The 25,343-nt window shown below is 36.7% G+C and overlaps 1 protein-coding gene across 6 annotated transcripts in view; it reads left to right on the top strand.

Moving 5' to 3' along the window:
• Positions 1-25,343, top strand: part of ARHGAP32 (Rho GTPase activating protein 32) — a 265,244-nt gene that overhangs the window by 104,675 nt on the left and 135,226 nt on the right. For 5 of the 6 annotated variants that reach the window (XM_055304940.1, XM_055304939.1, XM_055304936.1 and 2 more), the window contains 2 exons: positions 7,114-7,205; positions 8,126-8,210. In XM_055304940.1, the coding sequence (XP_055160915.1) occupies positions 7,114-7,205; positions 8,126-8,210 (177 nt within the window). Of the gene's footprint in view, positions 1-7,113; positions 7,206-7,714; positions 7,757-8,125; positions 8,211-25,343 lie in introns of all 6 variants that reach the window. The other variant, XM_055304943.1, reaches the window with a different exon arrangement.

Genomic DNA, 25,343 nt, shown 5'->3' with positions numbered 1-25,343 from the left:
GGGTTTGGGGGGAAGGGAAGGGTGCCGCCTTTTTAGAATGTTGCTTACCACAGTGTTACATAGTTTTTCACTGTCATATATGCTTCATAATATAGTTAACTCATGTGATAACCCCAATATTACAAATACTCCAGGAGATTTAAAGCCACTAATGATTGCCTGGGATAAATATATGTATATAGCATGTATTGTAATTGATGTTAAATGACAACTTTTAATAAAGAAATTTAAGGACTACATAATATTCTATAATTAGAAGGTATTACGGATGTTTCCTTCATGATTAGGACCTTGAATTTGCTTTATATTTTTCACTTAGATGAATATCGTTATGATGAACATTGTCGCCTCTTTTTACTCTTGTATTATGGGGAACTAACTTATCTGAAGAGTTTGAAGATCCCACATTACTTAAAGGAGTTTTGTTAATTCCTATTCTAAGCAGTAATGTTTAGTGTCTTTTGTGCTATATCTTTTCAGTCTTAAAAATTTTTAGTCTTTCATATTTTGATAGAAGAGCCATTTCTCATAATTTTTCATTTAAAAAACCAGTTGTCTTCGAACCTCTTTTCTTCTATATGCCTATATTAAATGGAGCAGGTTTGTAATAAAAGTTCAAGTTAAATACTGTGACTAATGCACTGTGGCATGTTGTTTCTTCTTTATTGGTCTCCATATCCTCTTTGCAGTGGAATGGCTGACTTGAGATTTTTCAGTGCTCTGTATGTTAAATACCTTTTCATACCCTCTTTTTTTCCTTAAACATCTGTAATACCTGTTAGCATTCTGCTGGTATCTTTTAAGATGAACTTTATAGACTTTGGAAGAAGATAGTCGCACAAATAGGTAATACAAAAGGTATGGGCGTTGTGCTGGGCTGCCTTTCGAAGTATCCAGCTTTATGGTTCTGCATCAGGACACCATGTGTTACACTACTGTTAAATCACTTCAGGTGACCGGGTCATGGGAGACCTTTACTTGAATTTGGGATCAGGAGAAGAGGCATTTGAAAGATTCTTTGAAGAATGGTGGGATCTTTTTCTGGGTTAGGGAGCTGTGAAGCCCAGATAGGGTAAAACATTGCCAGTTCCTGTTTTTGTATGTTTTCAGTATCAAATAATGTTTTCCTGAAATGGATGAACTGTTCCCTTATGTGGTTTGACTGGTTCAGATTATGGAGAAACAAATACTGTCCTTGTTATGGATGCCACGTTTTTTTAAAACTGCGTTAGCTTTTTACCAGTGAGGATATACTTTTTGGCTTATAGTTAGCTTGTGGTTAAGTACAGACCTTAGATCTTGTTACGTGACTTCTTGTCAAACAGAGCGTGCCCCCTTTCCCATCGTGCTTATGCAATTGAGTTGCAAAAATAATTTCAAAGCTTTAATTTTTATTCTTCATGAACTTCATAGTAATCTTAGTTTGTCTTTGCAGCCTGTTAAAATCTCTTCAACTTCTGTCACTCAGTATGTTAGTGTCCCTTTTAGTTTTCTTCTATCTATAAATTTGATAAATATGTCATATGTTTTCATTTGTCTTTTATGAAAAGCTTGAGAAATTTCAGAATAAAAGAGCCCTATCATCTGCTCCCTTCTTCCTGTTGTGTAGTGATTTGCCATATAATTAACACTTAACATTTTTGAGTTTTTAATCAGCTCCAAATTTGTCTAACTGTATTATAATATTGAATTACCATTTTAAAACTCTATCCGTGGGCATATCACAGAAGACTCCGCTATATGCAGGCTGTAGTTAAGTTTCAGTGTGCCTTCTGCGTTTGCCTGGTCTATCATTCTAGCAGCTTTAGTTAAAACCCCCCACCACCAAAAAAGAGGGAAATGATTAGTGTTTCTACTTAATTTCTTTAATTTACATTTGTATCTCTTATGCTGAAAACCTTAGTTTTTAATGACATTAGTAATTAGTTATTTGCTTTCATCTTATACTTTTAGTAATTTCAAAATAATAATGCAGATCTTACCAAAAATACATTGTTTCCCTTCATCTCTAGGAAGGTATATCCTAGTTGAGATATATTACTTTGCATTACTGCCATTTAAAGTAATTACAATAGTAGATTTTCAGTTATTAAGCCATTCTTATATTCCTGAGATAAATTCAAACTCAGAACATTGACTTTGTTTCCAGATGTTAAATCAATCTTACTTTCCTGGGATTTACCTCATCATGGTGTTTTCTTTTTTTGAATCTATTATGTGTATTACATACTCTGTATATAATATGTCTCTGGCGGCTCTCAGGATACTTCTTTTATATTGGTTGTGAACAGCTTCATTACGATGTGTTGTTTTGTGTTTTTTTTATTCTCTTATTTTTGCTGATCTTGAATCTGTAAACATGTATCTTTGAACATATTTGTTACGTTTTTGTGAATTAGAATTATTACTTTAGATGTTTTTTTTTTTTTTTTTTCCCGTGACAGTGTTTATTCTCCATGGGTATCTGTGAGTCTGTTCGTATTTTTCAATCTTTTAAAACATGTAAAATACCTGCTCTTCAGATTGCATAATTTCTTTTTGTTAGATTCACTTACTCTTTTCCTTTTATCATTTCCATTTTGCTGTTGAGCCAAGTCAGTACTTTTTATTTCAGATACTGCATTTTTCAGTTTTGAAATTTTTATTTGATCTTTTTTCATTTACATTTTTCATCAAGGAATTTTGCCTTTAGATTGGTTTCAGTGTCTAATGCAGTGTGCTTATTGTATATATGTTTTAAGATCTTTGATAAGTCCAACGTCTGCTTCATTTCACATTTGGCATTTCTTGATTATCTTTTCCTTTGGGAATTGCTCACATTGTACTCGTTTTGTTGTATCTAGTAATTTTGGATTGCATCACTGACATTTTGAATATTGTGTTGTGGACTGACTCCACTAATGTCCTTTAGAGAATGTAGAGAATGTTGACTTTGTCTTATCAGGCAGCAGCCTGGTTGGGTTCAGATTGAACTTTCTCTCTGTACTTCCTTCGGTGGTGGTTTTAGCATCAATTCACTTTGACAGCCTTTGCTGTGTTCTTACTTTCATTAGCTACTACAGGATGCTTTTCCTAATTTCTCTGACTGGAAGGATGGAATCTCCAAGAGTTTTAGCCTCTGGCATCGCATGTATTTTTTCCTGACTGGGCTACTGTTAGGTTTAAGTAGTGAGAGACAAAGGAAAACAATAAGTATTATCTCTACAATCTTTATGTAACAGGCTCCTTTTTTTAAAAAAATGTTTCTCTACTCAGAAGAATGGGTTTTCATGCAGAATCTTATATGCCCATGCTCTAGCTGGAGTGATGTGAGTTCTGTCCTTGGGCCAGGTTGGAAGAGATAAAAGAGGAGGGAAAAATCTCTTGACTCTTTCCTCCACATTCAGGGGGCAGTTTTCAAGTCCTTTGGCCAGAAAGTTGGACTTCCCTAAGAGTTTTTCTGACCCACCTGTTACATCCTGATTCAGCCTATCCTTGGGTCAATCCTGGAGGTAACAGAGTGGGGAAAAAACCAGAAGCACACTGCCACTGTATTTGTCACTCTTCAGGTTTTGAATGTTTCCAAATTTGCCTGCTCTTAAATTTTTTAGAGCTCTCGAGCGGTTGCATGTTCATAGTATATTTCATTTTGTTATCTTTAGAGTTTTTATTGTAAATAGTGGAAGAGGCTAGAAACCTCATATTCTTTTTTTCTGAATAAATTTTGCTTGATATAGGATTCTGTGTTGACACTTGTTTACAAATGCAATTGAACGTGCTTAGTCCAAATGTTCTGCTTTTATTCTATTTATTCCTATGAATGTGATGTATATTCTTATTTTTTCCTTTGGCAGCTCTTAAGATTTTCTCTTTATCAGTGCCTTTCAGCCGTCTTATTGTGATAGGCCCTATGTTATTCTTAAGTATTTAGCAGACTTCAGATTTATGGAGTTTTTTTGGATTAGTGTGTTTATAATCACCATAAAATTTGTAAATTTTTTATCAATTATTTTTTCAAAAATTTTTTCTAATTTTATTTATTTATTTATTTATTTATTTATTTATTTATTTATTTATTTATTTATTTATGATAGTCACAGAGAGAGAGAGAGGGAGGCAGAGACACAGGCAGAGGGAGAAGCAGGCTCCATGCACTGGGAGCCTGATGTGGGATTCGATCCCGGGTCTCCAGGATCGCACCCTGGGCCAAAGGCAGGCGCCAAACCGCTGCGCCACCCAGGGATCCCTCAAATATTTTTTCTTTTTCTTTTTTTTTTAATAAATTAATTTTTATTGGTGTTCAATTTACCAACATACAGAATAACACCCAGTGCTCCTCCCGTCAAGTGTCCCCCTCAGTGCCCATCACCCATTCACCCCCACCCCCCGCCCTCCTCCCCCTCCACCACCCCTAGTTCGTTTCCCAGAGTTAGGAGTCTTTATGTTTTGTCAAAAATTTTTTTTCTATTCGTCTTCTCCTTCTTAACCCCCTACTACTGTCCCCAGGGAGAGCATTTTCCTCTTCTTTTTTCCCCTTCAGTTACATGTATCGTTCTGTTTTGTTTTCTAGTTACATGTATGTTGAGTGGCTTTATATTATTTCATATCTCACTGAGACTTTTGATCTTTTTCTCTCACACACAAAAACTAAACCAAACAAAAATTTTTGTGCATTGTTTTCTTGCCACTTCTTTGGGTTCACTAATCTTTTCTTCTTCTGTGTCTAATACAGACATATCGTGGAGACATTGCTGGTTTGGTTCCAGACAGCTGCAATAAAGTGAATATTGCAAAAAAGCGAGTCAAATGAAGTTTTTTCATTTCCAAGTGCATGTTAAAACAGTTTACATTACACTGCCTTCTATTAAGTGTGCAGTAGCATTATGTTCCCAAAACTGAGATTCATATCTTAATTTAAAAATGCTTTATTGCTAAAATAATACTCCTTAGATGTGTATTAGGGACAATGGCCTTTCTAGCACAGGGAGCTTTTTTTCAAGACAGTTGTTATTTTAATTCCCAGTCTACCAAATAAAGTTACCACCATTAACCAACTATGTCCAGTTACCTTTTTATACTCTCTCTTATTTTTAAGTCAGTTTATGAATAATTTACAGAATAACTAGCGGAATTCCACTTTATTAGACATTTTAATAAGAATTTAAGCACAGGGCAGCCTGGGTGACTCAGTGGTTTAGCGCCGCCTTCAGCCCAGGGCCTGATCCTGGAGTCCCGGGATCGAGTCCCACGTCAGGCTCCCTGCATGGAGACTGCTTCTCCCTCTGCCTGTGTCTCTGCCTCTCTCTCTCTCTCTCTCTCTGTATTTCTCATGAATAAATAAATAAAATCTTTATTATATTTATTATATTTATTTATTTATTTATTTATTTATTTATTTATTTATTTATTTATTTTAAGATTTATTTATTTATTTACGATAGAGATAGAAACACAGAGAGGCAGAGACACAGGAGGAGGGAGGGAGAAGCAGGCTCCATGCCGGGAGCCCGATGTGAGACTCGATCCCGGGACTCCAGGATCGCGCCCTGGGCCAAAGGCTGGCGCTAAACCGCTGAGCCACCCAGGGATCCCCAAATAAAATCTTAAAAAAAAAAAAGAATTTAAGCACAGCAAACCTCTTTATGTCAGGTAAATTTTGGTGCACAAACTTCATAAACAATGAGAGATTATTGTTACACAGTATTTTAGCAAAATGAGGTGATCTAGGTTGTTGCAGAATATTGTGTCTTTTCAGTTGAATATTGTGTCTTTTCAGTTGAATGAGTGACTAGAGGAAACTGTTTTTTTTTCCTTCAAAATATGTTGTTCACTCATAATTTTTAAACTATACAATATTCATCTAGGATATTATCAGCTAGAGATGTCATTTAAATGATCAGTTTCACCACAATTTTATTTTATTTTAAATGTTTTATTTATTTATTCATGAGACACACACACACACACACACACACACACACACAGAGAGAGAGAGAGAGAGAGAGAGAGAGAGAGAGAAGCAGGCTTCATGAAGGGAGTCCGATGTGGGACCTGATCCCGGGTCTCCAGGATCATGCCCTGTGCCGAAGGCGGTGCTAAACTGCTGAGCCAGCCAGGCTGCCCTCATCACAATTTTAGAGTCTAGAGTTAGAGTTACCCCTTCTTCATGTATCCCAAACAACCAGTCTGTTCTCTGTGTGTTTGGTTTTTGCTGTTTTTTTTTTTTTAAGAATTTACATATAAATGAGATCATATGGTATTTGTCTTTCTCTGTCCAACTTATTTCACTTAACATCATACCCTCTAGGTCCATCCTTGTTGCCAATGGCAAAATTTCATTCTTTTTAATGGCTGAATAGTATTCTGGGGTGGTGTGTGTGTGTGTGTGTGTGTGTGTGTGTGTGTGTGTGTGTGTTAGCCCATCTTTGTGAATCTTCTCTTTCCCATATTATTTTTCCCTGTTGCATCCTGTGGCATTGGGTATAATAACTCAGTTTTTCTGTTACAAGTCATAGATTATATATATACTGTAAATTAGTGTTTTTATGATTGATATTTGGATTTACTGTTTATTTTGCACAGAATATGAGAAACCTTTTGACCTCCAGTTTCTGTTTTTTAAAATGATGCAGCTGAAATGTGTCACTAGAATTAAAAAATCATGTCTGAAAACTGGCAGCCACAAGAGTAAGCTGGAAGTATAACATAGATATCACTTCGAATTTTGATGTGAGAAATGCTTGTTGTGATCTTCCATTTATGTCCATACTGCCATTTTAACTTTTATTTATCACCATAACCAAGGTTATTTTTTTCCAGTTCCCTGGGGGAGATTTTAGTTTGTTTTGAGGCAGATAGATAATAGCTGATTTTGAAACTTGATTGTAAGAGTAAGACAATTCTTCACAGAAAATTTTTCCTTATGCAGTAAAGCTAAGTATTTTAATTAGGTGAATATTTTTTCCTTATTTTTAGTAAATAAGACTTGTAAGTGACAATTTTAAGAAGAGATTATTAGTATGTATTGCTGTTGGTACAGTCAGCAGAATGATTAAAATTATAATCTGCTTTTTAAAACTTATTTATACTAAAGGAATAGTCCTAAATCTTTTGTTTTTATTTATTTATTTTAAGGCAAGAGGAGCAGATGTTCCAGAGATTCCTGGAGATCTTAGTCTTAAGACATGTGGCAGTACAGCCAGTATGAAGGTTAAACATGTGAAAAAGTAAGTATAATTTTACAGTGGATTTTAAATGAATTTATCTAAATGGGAGTCAATTTTTTAGTTCTCTTAAAAACTTTTAGATTTCTTACTAAATATGTTCTTACTGTCCATACATTAAATTATACTGTAAGCCTAAATTTTGACTTAACAATTAGTGGAGTAGGTCTGAAGATTATCCTCTTGTCTAAAAATATATTTTAATTTTGTTCTTGTAACAACTTTATGTCACTGGCTATTAGATTGCATTTGTTCAGTAGGAATAAGCTAAGTGTTGTCTGTCTTGGTGCCCTTGATACATGTTCTCATTCATTTAGAAAAATCAGCTTTGTTGTGTGAGTTATGGGATCGCTGTATCTCATCTCTCTCTGAATTGGATGCTAGTAATTGACTCTTACATAAAATACCTGAAGGTATCCCATTTCAGTTTTCAACAGAAAAACTGTTAGGGAGCTATGTTTTCATTGTAAATAGAGAAAAGACAAAGATAAAAATATTCATTCTGCATCCAGACCCACCAATCCAGGACTGATGGGCTGCGACAACATTCACAGGTAAAATCTAGTTTTCTATTTTGTTGGGAATGCTGCTTCTGATTAGAAGTTGGCTCTCACGGTTTTCGTAACATTCACTGAAGGTGTAGATTTTCTATGGGCATTGCCTTGGGTCAAGATTAGGAGAGTGTAGTGATGCTTTTTAATTTTTGTTTTGTGTTGTTTTTGACCTGTGCATTAAATGTAATTTTCATTTGGTTCACTGTATTTCTGGAAAGGTTGTGTGGATATATGTGTGCTCATGCGCATGTGCTTATTAAAATAGTTTTGCTTGCATGAGCTCTTCAAACCATTTTATTTTTTCCTTAGGTTTAATAATTTGTCTATTCTAGTATCTTGCATCTCACTTAGTTGTTTCATGTACTTCAGGTTACCCTTCACTAAAGGTCACTTTCCGAAGATGGCTGAATGTGCACATTTCCATTATGAGAACGTTGAGTTTGGCAGCATACAGGTATATTTGAAATATTTCCTGCATACTGAATTAAGATATACCTATATCTCTATTCTCTTCTATATTTCTTTTTTAAATCTATGTGTCTGAGAGAGAATACTTAGAAGTAGTTTTTTTCTATTAGTGTGTCGTTGCTTGATGTGAAAACTTTTATTTTCTTCTGTTGACTAATACTTGATGCCTGATGACAACTATTTCAATTGAAAATTGTATGATAGGATCAGAATTTCTATTAGATTCCTAGACAAAGTTTGCCTTGTTTTAGCATGAAGTATTCTAGTTGTTATCTGACTCCTATGTGGGATCACAGTAATAATGGTTAAATCCAAGTAGGAGTGAAGTGGGGGGGGGGGAGATGTAATAATGGAAATTTTGTTTTGATATTTTTTTCTTATTGTGAGGTATAGTGTGTAAGTATATATATGCTTATAAAGCATATGCATGTATACATATATGTCATATACATATGTACATTTTAAAGTCCAGGCTAAGAAATAGAAATTTCCTGGGTATCCTTTCTGTGTTGTATTTGCCTTCTCTGCCCTAAAGATTACTAATACCATGACTTTTATAATATTCATTATAATCTTTTATAATCTTACTTTCTATATCCCAAATCAACATGATGTTTAGTTTGCTTCTTTTTGAATTTTATATAATTGGAATTACTCTAGTCCATTTAGCAAATACTGAGCAAGTACTATATACCAGGCACTGTTGTAGGTGCTTTGGCTATATTAGTGAGCAGCAACCACATCCCAAACCAAAGACCTGCTCTTAAAGAGCACAGAGGATGGCTGAGAAGATAAGAGCTATGGTAAAAAGGTAGAACATGATAAGAAGGACCAGGGGCACTGGGGTAGGTTGAAATACCAAATCTGGGCAAGTTTCACTATTGAGTGTATTCTTTCTTCTTTCATTTAACTTTGTGAAATTGATCCCTGTATATGTCTGTAGTAGATTCAGTTTGTTCACTATTGTATATTAATCTGCAGCATGAATATGTCACAAGTAATTTATCCATTCTTTTTGTTTGAAATTTGAATGGTCAGTTTTGGCCTTTGTGAGCATTATTGTACACAAATCCTGGTCATAAACGCAGGAATTTCTCATGGATACCTAGGAATAGAATTTCAGGGTTATAACAGACCCACAGATCCAGCTTTACTAAGTAAAACCAAACTACTTTTTATTTTTTTATTTTTAAAGATTTTATTTATTTATTCATGAGAGATATATATAGAGAGAGGCAGAGACACTGGCAGAGGGAGAAGCAGGCTCCACGTAGGGAGCCCGATGTGGGACTGAATCCTGGAACCCCAGGATCATGCCCTCGGCTGAAGGCAATGCTAAACCGCTGAGCCACCGGGGCTGCCCCCAAACTACTTTTTAAAGTGATTTATTAATTTATACCCCCATAAACAATAAATGAGAGTTGCTGTTCTATATCTTTGCCAACTCTTGATTGTTTGATACTTATCAATTTTCCGCCTCTAATGGGGATTTAAATGTCTCTCGTATTTTAATTTATAGTCTCCTGATTTCTAATGCAGGTATTTTCAGATATTTATTGGGCATTTGAGATTTCTATTTCTTGAAACTCTAAATTGGGTCTATTGCTCATTTTGTTTTATAAATTTGCTTGTATTTTCTTATTTATTCATGAGAATGCTTTACATATTTTGGATGTTCTTTCATGTTGCATCTAGCCCTTTTTTATTTTTGTATATGAAAACACCTTCTCCCTTGTGATAGCTTGTTATTTCATTTTCTTTATGCTGCTCTCATTGTACAGGCTTCATTTATTTTATTCTTTATTTCATGTATTTTATGTAGTTATATGAAGCACAAACCTGGCTTATAGTTTTTCTGTCAAATTTAAAATGTGCTCCCTTGCTCTGAAGTTATGAAATTATTTTCCTATTTTTTTCTGTAAATTTCATAATTTTGTTTTTGTTTTGTTTTAAAAGATTTTATTTATTCATGAGAGACAGAGAGAGAGAGAGAGGCAGAGACACAGGCAGAGGGAGAAGCAGGCTCCATGCAGGGAACCTGACGTGGGACTCGATCCTGGGACTCCAGGATCAGGCCCTGGGCTGAAGGCGGCGCTAAACCACTGAGCCCAATTTGAACGTTGAGGTTACTTGGAATTCTTATTTATAAATAAAGTGATATTAAAAATCCCTAGTGTAAAAAAAAAAAATCTCTAGTGTGACAACAGTCAGAATTTATGGTAACCATGGCACTGGAGCTGAGTACTAATGGCCTTCTTTGTGATGCAGTGTCCCTCTAGTTGTATGGATCATTGGTGGTCCACTATTTCAATATTTTCTGTGGTACCCACCAGTCTTTTTTGAAAGGAGTCTATTTTATTATTATTTAAAAAATATGACTACATTAGAGTTCTCTGGTGATACATAACCAATTTAGTGTGTGTGTATGTGTGTGTATATATATATAGAGAGAGAGAGAGAAAGAGGGAAAGTGAGAGAGAGATATTTATTTTAAGGAATTGTTTTGTGTGATTGTGGAGACATGATTAAGTTTAAAATCTCCAGAATAGACTGAAAAGTGAGGGAAGGGTTGATACTGCAATTTGAGTCCAAGGGAAGTCTGCTGGTAGAGTGCACTCTTCAGGGGAGGTTATTTATTTTTTTTCTGTTAAAGACTTTCAGCTGATTGTACAAGGCCTATCCGCATCATGGAGAACAATCTGCTTTACTCAGTCTGTTGATTTAAATGTTAATCTCATCTAAAAAATAATGTCCCAGAATTATTTGAATGATGTTTGACTAGAAGTTAATGTATAAAATTAATAATCTTAGTCCACTCTGCCAGCTTGGCATTCCTTAAACTATACTAAATCTCTAACAAATTAGAGGGTCATGCTTCTGCCTAACATCATGATCAACTATTTTTTACAACTAGAAATATTCTAAGCATCTTCCCAGAAGAGGATGCAAAATCCTTGGGTAATTGACTCTTCTTGATATCCTATAACAAATACTATGATGTAATGTTAAAAATACCAAAGTACCAGGATATAAATCTTACATTACATAAGGTAAAGAGAGAAGAAAACAAAGATACTTACTATGACACACACATACATATTCATATTCAGAATAAGTAGATAATAGTCCTGGCAATTATGGTCTTGGCTTGTGTAACTGGTCATGTGGCTGTGGCTGGTGTTATAGCCACCTTCTTCTGCTTCTCCTTCAGTATTCCCTTTGTCCTGAGAAGAATCTCAGCTGGTTGTGATTCTTTACTTGGTGGGGTGACCCATACCTCTATTCCGGGTCTGGCCATCAATAGCCCTGACTGAATTGGGTTCTGGTAATTTCCCATTGTGTTCAGTGGAAGGGCAGTGATACCAAGGAATGCCCTAAGGGAGCTCTAGTATTTCAGATGTATCCTTCTTTACCTCTGATGTAGAGTAGCAGAATCAGTCATTCCAGCTCACACTAAAACTCATTATCTTTGCCTGTTGATTTAGAAGCATAAGGAGCCCAATGTGGCCAGGTGTTAGGTTTACTTCCAGGTCAGTGGAATTGTTATTTTGTCTTCTGGTGGAAGCATTCCTACCTTTAGAACTAAGATGTCTAGGTTAGTAGAACACACAGTTTTAGGGCCAGGAAGCACACATTTTGCTAGTGAGTCACTATGAGTCTCATTGAGTGGTCCCACTCCCATTTCTACCCCTTGATTCCTGGTTCTCCAATCTGATCAGCTTTAAAGACACTAGTGAGTCTGTTTCCAATAGTAAAGAGAGGATGGATAATCTGTGGCATGATGGGGGATAGAGATAACACAAAATATCACCAAGGGATACTTATAATCAGATACTTAGAAGAGATGAAGTTCTGGGTGACCATGTATTTGAGATCTTTGAACATTTTTCCATACTGATAGTAAATTGGAATTTCATTTCCCTCATGGTTAGTGAGGTTGAACATTTTCTCATGTCTCCATTGTCCATTTGTTGATCTTCTTTGGAGAAATGTCTGTCTATTCAAATCCTTTACCCATTTTGAATTTGTTTGTTTGTTTTAAAGATTTTATTTATTCATGAGAGACACACAGAGCGAGAGAGGCAGAGACACAGGTAGAGGGAGAAGCAGGCTCCATGGAGGGAGCCTGACATGAGATTCGATCCCAGGTCTCCAGGATCACACCCCGGGCCGAAGGTGGCGCCAAACCACTGAGCCACCCAGGGATCCCCTGTTTGTTTGTTTGTTTGTTTTTTAAATTGAGTTTTAGGACTTTTCTATATAACCTATCTGTATCTTTTGATCTAAAGATAGTTTTCTGGATAGCATATAGGTGGACTATGATTTTTCAGTTCATTCTGTCATCTCTATCATTTTTTAAAAACATTTTATTTAATTATTCATGAAAGACACAGAGTCAGAGAGAGAGAGAGAGAGAGACAGAGACACAGGCAGAGGGAGAAGCAGGCTCCATACAGGGAGCCTGATGTGGGACTCGATTCCAGGACCCTGGGATCATGACCTGAATTGAAGGCAGATGCATAACCAACTGAGCCACTCAGGTGGTCCTGTTTTATTTATATTAGAGAGAGAGAGTACCCAAGAGTGAGGAGCAGAAGGAGAAGGAGGGGGAATCTCAAGCAGACTGCCTGCTGATTGTGGAGCCCGATGAAAGGGTGGGGGGAGGCTTGATTTCATGATCCTGAAATCATGACGTGAGCCAAAATCAAGAGTCAAGTGCTCAACCAGTTGTGCCACCCAGGTGCCCCTATTTCTTGGGTTTTTGACTCTAGCCATTCAGATAGGTATAAGATGATGTCATTGTGGTTTTGATTTGCATTTCCCTGCTGCTTAGTGATGTTGAGCATCTTTTTATTTGTCTGTTTGCTGTCTGCATGTCTTTTTTGGAAAAATGTCCATTCAGGTACTTTGCCCATTTTGTAATTGATTACTTTTTTATGTGTGTGTTGAGTTGTATAAATTCTTTATATATTTTGAGTATTAATCCTTTATTACATATATCATTTGCAACTACTTTCTCCACTCAATAGGTTGCCTTTTGTTTTATTGATTATTTCTTTCACTGTGCAAAAGCTTTTTATTTTGGTATAGTCTCAATAGTTTGTTTTTGCTTTTGTTTCCCTTGCCTGAGGATATATCTAGAGAAATGTTAAGGCCTGTGTCAAAGAAATTGCTGCCCATATTTTTTTTCTAGTTTTATTATTTTAGTTCTCACATGTCAGTCTCTAATCCATTTTGAGGGTTTCTTTTTGGGTATGTATGCTATAAAAAAGTGGTCCAGATTCATTCTTTTGTATGTGGCTATTCAGTTTTCCTAGCACCATTTATCACCTCCTTTGTCAGAGGGTAGGTTTATTTCTGGGTTGTCTATTTGTGGCTGTTTTTGTGCTAGTACCATACTGTTTTGCTTACTACAGCTTTGTAGTATATTTAAAAATCTGTGATTGTGATGCCTCCAGCTGTGTTATTCTTTTTCAAGGTTGCTTTCGCTGCCATCTCTTTCTTTTTCTTATTCTTTTTTTTTAAGTTTTATGTATTTGAGAGAGAAAGAATGCATGCTCTTGTGAGTTGGGGTAGAGGGAGAGGAGAGGGAGACAGAGAATCTTCAGCAGACTCCCCGCTGAGCATGGAAACAGCAATTAGAGTTCAGAGCACAGATTCTTTGATGAATGTAGGACAAGGTCTTTTTTTTTTTTGCTTATTCCAAGCTGATTGCACGCTGCTCCTTTAGTGTGTGCATGGTTGCCTTGAATGCTGAGGGATTGGGGATAGGTAGCTGCTACGGTGCTAACAGGTGAAATGGACTGAAATTAGCTGCAATTTACTCTCCAGAACTTTCTCTGGAAGTTGCAGGCCTTCAGTAGACTTCCAGGGTCATAAAATAATTGCATCAGACAGATTCTGCTGACTGTGCCATCTAGGCAACTGTTGCCTACATGGGAGAGTCCTGGTGCTTTCCTACTCCACCATTTTCCTGGAACCCTAACTTGTTTTTTTAAGATTATTAATTCATTTATTTATTTTAGAAAGAGAGCGAGAGCATGAGTGGGGAGAGGAGCAGAGGGAAAGGGGCAGGTAGACTCCGTGCTGAGCATGGAGCCTGCCCCGGGGCTTGATCTCAGGACCCTGACTCAGACATTCAGCCGATGGAGCACTCAGGTGCCCTGAATCCTTACGTATATTTAATATAAGATTGACAATATGTTCTGAGGGGGAAATAAGTATGAAACTTGGTTAAATGTGTCTGGAGCAAGTAATCAACTTTATGCTTGGCAACCATTATATCCTCATAGGTTGTTCATGCTGCCTGTTGACTCACTTGTTGCTTTTAATATGTCCCAAATGTTGACATTCTGTAGTACCATATTTTCTGTTTTTCACTCTGACCTTAAGAATTTCTCTTACACTTATGGATTTCTTGTGTTTGTATTTCTAGCTCTTTCTACTCCCCACATACTGAAAATCCGTAGCTGCAGTAGCCATTATATCCTAGAAGATGTCACTGAACATGAAATTTTTAAAATCCAGGTGAAATTATGTTTGACTTTAAGACTTTCATTTCATAAAATGAAAATAAGTTTTCTTAATCTAATGTTAAAAATTCTGATCTTCAATTTTATTTAGACCATAAAACACAGTTGCTTATAGAATAATTTAGATATAAGGGTTCATTTGGGCCAATAATTTTATTGGTTTATTTATCATATAACCTACAGAGGAAATTTTCATAATCTCTTCTTTGAATTCTAGTGTTGTATATCTAGCTGACTGCTCAGTATCTTCTCTTGGATGACTAATCAGCACCTCAAATTTAGCATGCCTAGAACCGTCTCTCCTCAGACCTGCTCCTCTTGCTGTCTTGTCCATGTTGTTAAATAGTAAACCTGTCTTTCCAGTTCCTAAGACCAGACAAAATCTTGGAACCATCTCTCTGTTACTCTTCATATTCAGTCCATCAGCAAAATTCTTGGCTCTATCTTTAAAATAAATTAAAAAAAATTCTGTTGGAAAATTGAATTTAAACAACAACAACAAATTCTATCTTTAAAAGAAATAAAATAATATTTAAAATAAATTTAATTTATATATATATTTATAAAATTAATTGCAAATGAATTTCAAATAAATTTAAAAGAAATCTGACTACATTACCTGTTTCTCTTTTATCTACTGTGGTCATTTGTTGTATTTATTTTTTTATTTAGAAAAAGGTTTTATTTATTTATTCATGAGAGACACACAGAGAGAGGCAGAGACATGGGCAGAGGGAGAAGCAGGCTCCTTGCAGGGAGCCCGAGATGGGATTCGATCCCAGACCCCAGGATCACAACTGGAGCTGAAGGCAGACACTCAGCTGCTGAGCCACCCAGGCATCCCTACTGTGGTCATTTTTGAGGGGTTATTTCAAAAGCCTTATTTGGCACACTGTAAGAATGAGTCTTAAATATAAATCAGATCATGTTACGGTTTCAAAACCCTCCAGTTACTTCTCATCTTCTTCATGGCAAAAGTCAAATTTCTTAACATTTCCTAAAAGGATTTATAAGATCTGCCCTTAACCTGTCTGACCTCATCTCTTAATTCTTTTACTTCTTCGCTGAGCCCTAGTGCTTTTTGGCCATAGTTGCTCTTCATCCAGTGTCCAGGCTCCCTTCTTAGGACCTCTGGACTTTTCTGTTTCCTCTACTTGGAAAGGCTCTTCTCCCTGGATAGTCACATGACTTACTATCTTCTCTTCTTTGAATTTCTTTACTGAAATGTTATCTTCTCAGAAAGAGTGTACATTCTCTAAATAAAATTGCAACTCCTGGTTACCTGCATTCCTTATCTCCACCTATAGTTAATTTTTTCTCCATAAAACCAACATCTGGCATGCTAATTATTATTATTTATTCTATTTTTTCCACCTCAGCATAAAATAGTGCCTGACACATAAAAATCATTTGATGAATATTTGTTGAGTGAATGGATAAATGAATTTATGTAGAAAAATAAAATTTGCTTTAAAAATACTCTTAATATTTTAGTTTTTTCAACATTTAAATACTGTTCTTATCTGATAAGAATATATTCTTTGTGAGTATATATATATGTATATATATATATATATATTTAAAATGAAACATCAAATAGAATGGATGATGACGTACAAATGCAACTTTAAATTCCCTTTATGCTCTCTCTTGTTCACTATTAAGTGTCTGTCTAGGATTCTTTGTAAAATTTATAGCAATATCTCTAGATACAGTTCTAGCTATAACCATCTATCCTGCTATCTATATCTTTTAAAAAAGTATAGATAGATTGCTAGTATACACACCTGCCTTGAAAGTTGCTTTTTTATTTGAAAATGTATCTTAGATATATATTTTTTACTTCAGTAATTTGTGTTTATCTTATTATTATCAATTATATAGTATTTTATTGTTACACTGTAATTTATTTAATCAGTTCCTTATTGATGGATATCCTAGGTTTTATTGATGTTAGTATATGCATTAAATAAAATCATCTTATATGAGTGGTTGGGCCAAGGGTATATACATTTAAAATGTTGACAGGTGTTGCTAAGTTTATTTTTGAAATTTGCAAATTTATGCAAGTTGTGTATCATTTTCGATTTCCACTTGATCTATTTTTATTTATTCCTAATTATTAACTCTTTGGGGGGATATCTCACTTTTTCTTTCTGCAGAACTCAGCACAGTCTTTTAGTGTAGGGGTTCAGTAGTGCTCTTGAATGGAAGACATCTTAATGATGTGTCTGTCTTGTTAGATATGCTGGGAAGTCAGTCATTTAACAAATACTTATTGTGTATTTGTGGTTTTATGGATAAGATGACATTTCTTCTTTTGAGATGTTTAAACTTTTTTTTGAGATGTTTATACTTAAATGGGAAGACTAAAATATGAAAGGATAATTATATATATTAGAATCAAGATATATTACCTTGAGGTTAATCTCATGTCTTCATTTATTTGTACATATATATTCAGTAAATATGGAGAAATTAACTGTTTTGAAATCTCAGAAAATGCTAAGCAGAGGAGATGATATTTGGTTGATACTTTAAAGGATAGTAGAAATTCTCTTAGTAGGGACTAGAGGGGATCATACCAGCATGGCGTTTGATTGATCAACTTGAGCCCCCCCCTCCCTCCTCCTGTCTCTCCTTTCTTTCTTCCTTCACTTCTTCCTTTCTTTCTCCATTCGTCCTTTCTTCCTTTTTTCTCTCCCACTCTTCCTTCTTCTCTTACTATTAATTCCTGATCATACTTTTTGTTATGTTACATTTTGGCGGTTTGTTATTTTGTCATTTTTCTTGAATTCAAAGTTTAGTTCTTTTTTTTTCTTGGAAAAGAGTTGCAAATAACCTGTATGTATGCACTCGCTTGATGTTGGAAAAACTAGTATTATCATAAATCAACTTTTTAAAATATTAATTTAGTTTATATATACTTTTCTTGAGAGAAATAAAATTCTGTAGGTATTACTGATATTTTATTCATTTTTAGCCACTGTTTTTTACTAAGTGCATTGAAGTTTGGACATTTTTCCACTAAATAGTGCTTTGAACAACTGCTGCAGGTTTTGATGTAGAAGTGTTGTATTATGTTTTGTTTAGAGTAATTGAAACCTCAAAAAAAAAAGATAAATATAAGCAATTTTTAGAAAGGGCTTCTTGTTTTAAGTAAAACTACACGTAGTTTTAAGTTCTGTTTTTTAGTTATAAAGACTTTATTTTTTTTTTTACTTGTGTAAATTTTAGTTAACATATATGCAGTACAGTATTGGTTTCAGGACTAGAAGTCAATGATTTATCACCTACATACAACACCCAGTGCTCATCATAAAAAAAGTGCCCTCCTTAATACTCATCACCTATATCTAACTCCTTAATACTCATCACCTATATCTAACGCATCTGTCCCCTCCCTCCATCAATCCTCAGTTTATTCTCTATCATTAAGGGTCTCTTACGGCTTATTTCCCTCTCTCTTTTTTTTCTTTTCCCTCTTCCATACGTTCATCTGTTTTCTTTGCTAAATTCCACATATGAGTGAGATCATATGGTATTTGTCTTTCTCTGATTTATTTCACTTAGCATAATACACTCTAGCTCCATCCGTGTTGTTGCAAATGGAAATATTTCATTTTGTGATCGCTGAGTAATATTCCATTGTATGTGTATATACCGTGTACATCTTCATCCATTCATCAGTCGATGGACATTTGGCCTTTCTCCATAGTTTGACTACTGTTGATAACGCTGCTATAAATATCTGGGTGCATGTACCCCTTCTAATTTGTATTTTTGTATCCTTTGGGTAAGTACCCAAAGCAGTGCAATTGTGCAGTTGCTGGATTGTAGGGCAGTTCCATTTTTAACTTTTTGAGGAACCTCCAAACTGTTTTCCAGAGAGGCTGTGCCAGTTTCCATTCTCATCAACAGTGCAAGAGGGTTCTCCTTTCTCCACATCCTTGCTTATACCTGTTGTTTCTTTTTTTTTAAATAAATTAATTTTGATTGGAGTTCAATTTACCAACATACAGAACAACACCCAGTGCTCATCCCGTCAAGTGTCCCCCTCAGTGCCCGTCACCCATTCACCCCCACCCCCCGCCCTCCTCCCCCTCCACCACCCCTAGTTCATTTCCCAGAGTTAGAAGTCTTTATGTTCTGTGTCCCTTTCTGATATTTCCCACACATTTCTTCTCCCTTCCCTTATATTCCCTTTCACTATTATTCATATTCCCCAAATGAATGAGAACATACACTGTTTGTCTTTCTCCGATTGTTGTTTCTTAACTTTAGCCATTCTGACCAGTGTGAGGTGGTATCATCATGGTTTTGATTTGTATTTCCCTGATGATGAGAGATGCTGAACATCCTTTCATGTGTCTGTTAGACATCCTGATGTCATGTTTGGAAAAGTGTCTTTCGTGTCTTCTGCCCATTTCTTCACTGGATTATTACTATTTTTTTCTTGGGTGTTGAGTTTGATAAGTTCTTTATAGATTTTGGACACTAAACCTTTATCAGATATGTCATTTGCAAATATCTTTTCCCATTCTGAAGGCTGCCTTTTAGTTTGGTTGATTGTTTCCTTTGCTGTGCAGAAGCTTTTTATTTTGATAAAGTCCCAATAGTTTATTTTGCTTTTGTTTCCCTTGCCTCTGGCGACGTGTCTAGTAAGAAGTTGCTATGCCAGAGATCAAAGAGGTTTCTGCCTGTGTTCTTTTCTAGGATTTTGATGGTTTCCTGTCTCACACTGAAGTCTTTTATCCATGTTGAATTTATTTTTGTGTATGGTGTAAGGAAGTGGTCCAGTTTCATTCTCCCAATGTGGCTATCCAGTTTTCCCAACACCATTTGTTGAAGAGACTTTTTTCCATTGCATATTCTTTCCTGTTTTGTTGAAGAGTGGTTGACATATAGTTGTGGGTCCATTTCTGTGTTCTCTATTCTATTCCATTAATCTGTGTATGTTTTTCTGCTAGTACCATTTTGTCTCGATGACAACAGCTTTGTAATGTAGCTTGAAATCTGGAATCATGATGCCTTTAGCTTTTTCTTTTTCAAGATTGCTTTAGATATTTAGGGCCTTTTGTGGTTCTATACAAATTTTAGGATTTTTTGTTCTAGCACTGTGAAAAGTGCTGGTGGTATTTTGATAGGGATTTCATTAAATGTATTGCTTGTTTAGTATAGACATTTTAACAATGTTTGTTCTTCCAGTCCATGGGCATGGAATGTTTCTCCATTTCTTTGTGTCCTCTTCAATTTCTTTCCTAAGTGTCATATAGTTTTCAGAGTATAGGTCTTTTACCTTTTTAGTTAGGTTAATTCCTAGGTATCTTACTACTTTTGGTGCAGTTGCAGATGGGATTGATTCCTCCATTTCTTTTCCTGTTGTTTCATTTTTGTTGTATAGAAATGCAACAGCTTTCTGCCCATTGATTTTATATCCTGCAACTTTGTTGAATTTGTGTATTAGTTCTAGCAATTTTTTGGTGGAGTCTATGGTTTTCTATAAAGAGTTATGTTGTCAGCAAATAGTGAAAGTTTGACTTCTTCCTTAGCAATTAGGATGCTTTTTATTTTTTTGTTGTTGTCTGATCGCTGAGGCCAATATATGTTACTATGTGAAATAGTATGGTTAGAGTAGACATCCTTTATGTTGTTCATGACTGTAGGGGACAGGCTCTCAGTTTTTCTCCATTGGGGATAATATTAGCTGTGGGTCTTTCATGTATGACCTTTATGATATTGAGGTATGTTCCATTTATCCCTACTCTGTTGAGAGTTTTTATCAAGAAAGGATGCCGTACTTTGTTAAATGCTTTTTCTGCATGTATTGGCAGGATCGTATGGTTCTTATACTTTCTTTTATTAATGTGGTATGTTGATTGATTTGAAAATATTGAACCACCCCTGCAATCCCGGAATAAATTCCACTTGATCATGCTGAATAAACCTTTTAATGTGCTATTTGATAATATTTTATTCAGAATTTTTGCATCCCTGTTCATCAGGGATATTGGCCTGTAATCCTCCTTTTTAACAGGGTCTTTGTCTGGTTTTAGAATCAAGGTAATGCTGGCTTTGTAGAATGAGTTTGGAGTTTTTCTTCCATTTTTATTTTTTGGAACATAAATTTGAGAAGAATAACTCTTCTTTAAGTGTCTGGGAGAATTCCCCTGGGAAGCTATCTGGCCTGGGACTTTTGTTTGTCAGGAGATTTTTGATTACTGATTCAATTTCTTTGCTGGTATGGGTGTGTTCAAATTTTCTATACTTTCCTGTTTCAGTTTTGATAGTTGATATGTTTCTAGGAATTCATCCATTTCTTCCGGGTTGCCCAGTTTGTTGGCATATAATTTTTCATAGTATTCTCTTATAATTGTATTTATGTGATGTTGGTCATGATCTCTCCTGTTACATTCATGACTTTATCTTTTTGGTTCCTTTCTCTTTTCTTTTTGATAATTTTTGCTGGAGGTTTATCAGTTTTATTAATTCTTTCGAATAACTAACTAATGGTTTTTTTTTGTTGTTCATTTCTATATCATTTATTTCTGCTCTGATCTTTATTGTTTCCCTTCTGCTAGATTCAGGCTTTTTGCTGTTCCTTTTTTGGCTCTTTTAGGTATAAGTTTATTTGAGACTTTTCTTGCATCTTGAGGTCGGCCTGTATTGCAGTATACTTCCATCTTAGGACCACCTTTGCTGCATCCCAAGGGTTTTTGGACCATTGTGTTTTCATTTTCATTTGCTTCCATATATTTTTTAAACTTCTTCTTTGATTTCCTGGTTAACTCATTCACTTTTTTTTTTAAATTATTTATTTATTTATTTATGTGAGAGAGAGAGGCAGAGACACAGGCAGAGAGAGAAGCAGGCTCCGCTCAGGGAGCCTGACGCGGGACTCGATCCCAGGTCTTCAGGATCAGGCCCTGGGCCAAAGGCAGGCGCTGAACCGCTGAGCCACCCAGGGATCCCTCACTTTTTTAGTGGGATGATCTTTATCTTCCATGTATTTGTGGTCTTTCCAAATTTTTTCTTGTGGTTGACTTCGTTTCCTAGTGTTGTTGTCTAAAAACATACATGATATGATCTCCATCTTTTTGTACTTGTTGAGGGCTGATTTGTGACCCAGCATGTGATCTCTTCTAGAGAATGTTTATGTGCACTATCAAAGAATGTGTATTCTGCTGCTTTAGTTTGAAAGGTTCTGAATGTATCCGTGATGTTCCACTAGTCCAGTGTGTCATTCAAAGTCATTGTTTCCTTTTTTACTTTCTGCTTAGATGATCTGTCCTTTGCAGTAAGTGGGACATTAAAGTCCCCTGCTTTTGCTGTACTATTATCAATGGGTTTCTTTATATTTATTCCTAATTGATTTATATATTTGGGTACTCCCCAGTTGGGGACATATTTAGAGTTTTTAGATCTTCTTAGTGGATAGAACCCTTTATTATGATATAATGATTTTCTTCATATCTTGTTACAGTCTTTGTTTTAAAATTTAGTTTGTCTGATACAAGTATAGCTACTCTGGCTTTTTTTTTTTTTTCTCTTCTGATGTCCATTAGCATGATAAATGGTTCTCCATTCCCTTACTTTCAATCCTCAGTGTCTTTAGGTTTAAAATGAGTCTTTTGGAATGCCTGGGTGGCTCAGCGGTAGAGTGTCTGCCTTGGGCTCAGTTATGATCCCAGGTCCAGGGATCGAGTCCCAAATTGGGCTCCCTGTGAGGAGCCTGCTTCTCTCTCTGCCTCTCTCTGTGTGTCTCTCATGAATAAATAAATCTTTAAAAAATGCATCTCTTGCAGACAGCATATAGGTGGATCTTGTTTTCTAAGTCCATTCTGATACCCTATGTTCTTTGATTGGAGCAGTTAGTCAGTTTACGCTCAGAGTGATTATTGAAAGATATGAATTTAGTGCCACTGTGTTTGTTACCTGTAGAGTTGGTGTTTCTGGTGATGTTCTCTGGTCCTTTCTAGTCTTTGTTGCTTTTGGTCTTTTTTCTTCCACTCACAGTTCTCCTTAAAATTTCTAGCAGGGCTCATTTAGTGGTCATGAACTCCTTTAGTTTTTGTTTGTCTGGGAAACTCTTTATCTCTTCTATTCTGAATGACAGCCTTGCTCGATAAAGAATTCTTGGCTACGGGACACCTGAGTGGCTCAGTGGTTGAACATCTATCTGCTTTCAGCTTAGGGCATGATCCTGGAGTCCTGGGATCGAGTCCCACATTGGGTTCCTTGCATGAAGCCTGCTTCTCTCTCTGCCTGTGTTGTTGCCTCTCTCGCTCGGTGTGTCTCTCATGAATAAATAAATAAAAAATTCTTGGCTGCCTATTTCTCCCACTCAGCACTTTGAATATTTCCTGCCATTCTTTTCTGACTTGCCAAGTTTCTGTGGACAGATTTGCTACAAATCTGATTGTGTTCCCTTGTAGGTTAAGGATTTCTAAAAATTTCTCTCGGGATTTTTTCTTTGTCCATGTATTTTGTGAATTTGTCTATGATATGCCCTGGTGATGTTCAACTTTTGTTCAGTTTAATGGGAGTTCTCTGTGTTTATTGGATTTTGATATCTGTGTCCTTCCCCCACACCAGGGAAGTTTTCAGCAATAATTTGTTCAAAAAAAACTTCTATCCCTTTTTCATCTTCTGAGACTCCTATGATATGAATGTTAACTATGTTTTAATAAGCTGTTAAGTTCCCTAAATATACTTTCATGGTCTGCCGCCTTTATTTCCCTCTTCTTTCAGCCTCATAATTTTCAATAATTTTCAATAATTTTGTCTTCTGTATCACTGATTCACTCTTTTCTCTGATTCATCCATCCTTAATGGCCTCCATTTGGGATTGCATCTTGGTTATAACATTTTTAACTTCAGCCTAGAACTAGATTTTAGTTCTTTTATCTGTGTAGTAAGGGATTCTCAGGTGTCTTCTATGCATATTTTGAACCCAGGTAATATTTTTATAATCGTTTTAAATTCTAGTTCAGACATCACGCATATCTGTATTGCTTAAATCCCTGGCCATGAGTTCTGCTTTGTGTTCAGATTTCTACTGAGGTGAATTTCTCCATCTGTTCATTTTGTTCAGAAAAGAGAAGATGGAAGGGAGGAAGAAAGGAAGGAAGGAAAAAAAAATCCCTAAAATAAAACAAAGCCCTAGATCCTGAGTGTGTTTTGGTTTGCTTGTTAAAAGAATCTAAATCTGAAAACAACAAAATAAAATGAAATAAGGTGAACAAAAATATATAAAAAGTATATATAAAAATAAAATTGATAATAAAAAAGGACTAAAAAGAAAATAAATGAAAACATAATTAAGTAATAAAAGTAAAAGGGAAGCTAGATGCTGTTTCTCCTAGAAGTGAAGCTTTGTAACACACTAGATTTGGTGCCAGCGAGTTGTTTGTACTGGTTTCTGGAGGAGAGGCCTGTTCTGATTCTCCCTCAGAGTTGCCCTTGTAGAAATGCACCCCCAGGAGCAGGGGGTGGCCTGGCTCATGTAAGCAGCCCTGGCCTCCATGAGGTGATGCCATTTTCCCTCCCGAAGGCTCTCAGCCTTTGGCAGGATGACTACCAGGGCGCCCTGCCCTTCAACCCCAGGGCTGAAAGATTGTACCCCCACTCTTCAGGGAGCCCTCACAGGAGGGCAGTCAGTCATGCTCATGTCCCCTTTTTTTGTCGGAACTCTGTTTTCACCCTGTCTGTGTCCAAGCTTTTTTATCTCAGGGATTTAAAAATTCCAAATATTCAGGGCTCCTGTGGGTGGTCCCATGCTGTTCCTCCTGGGGAGCCTGTACCAGGGAGCCTGTCCTCTGGGACCCCGACCTGGGGAGCCTGCCTCCTGGTGCCCATCCCGGGGAGCCTGTACCAGGGAGCCCATCCTCTGGGAGCCCATCCCAGGGAGCCTGTACCGGGGAGCCCATCCTCTGGGAGCCCATCTTGGGGAGCCTGTACCGGGGAGCCCGTCCTCTGGGAGCCCGTCCTGGGGAGCCTGTCCCCTGGAGCCCATCCTGGGGAGCCTGTCCCAGACAGTGGTGGCAGGGACCGCGCAGGGTTCGCAGCTTAGGTCAGAGCAGCGACAGCCCACACCAAGACTTGGTGTTCTCAGCCTTCTTGCCCTCGGGCCTAGGAACAGTGCCGCAAGTTGGCGCCGCTCACTCTGGGGGCCCGGGGGTCCCCAGGCCGCACCTGCACACTGGGCTTCTGCTCCGCTTTGCTGCCTGAGCACGTCCAAGCCGGGCACGGCCCCCACGGCAGACTCCTGAAAGTTGGGGTTTTGAGCTGCGCTGCTTGGGGTACTTTGCGGTGGGTTCCTTGCTGCCGCGTCTCCCCCAGTTCAGCTCTGCACCTCCCGCCTTCCAGAACGTGAGCGCTTGTCTACGTGTAGACTTGCAGTTCTTTGTCCCCCCAGACTTCTGACTGGTCTCTTGGGTGTTCAGAGTGATTTGGTAACTTGCTGTGTTCAGGAGGAAAGAAGCACAGGTCCCCCTATTCCTCTGTCGTCTTAACTCCTCCATGCACTTAAATTCCTACGTTTACTGTCATAATTGCACTTCGTTCTGTTTTCTCATCTCCACAAA

This window comes from Nyctereutes procyonoides, unplaced genomic scaffold, assembly GCF_905146905.1.
Source record: "Nyctereutes procyonoides isolate TBG_1078 unplaced genomic scaffold, NYPRO_anot_genome, whole genome shotgun sequence".
NCBI classification, from domain to species: Eukaryota; Metazoa; Chordata; class Mammalia; order Carnivora; family Canidae; genus Nyctereutes; species Nyctereutes procyonoides.
This window is presented reverse-complemented; position numbering and strand designations above follow the sequence as displayed.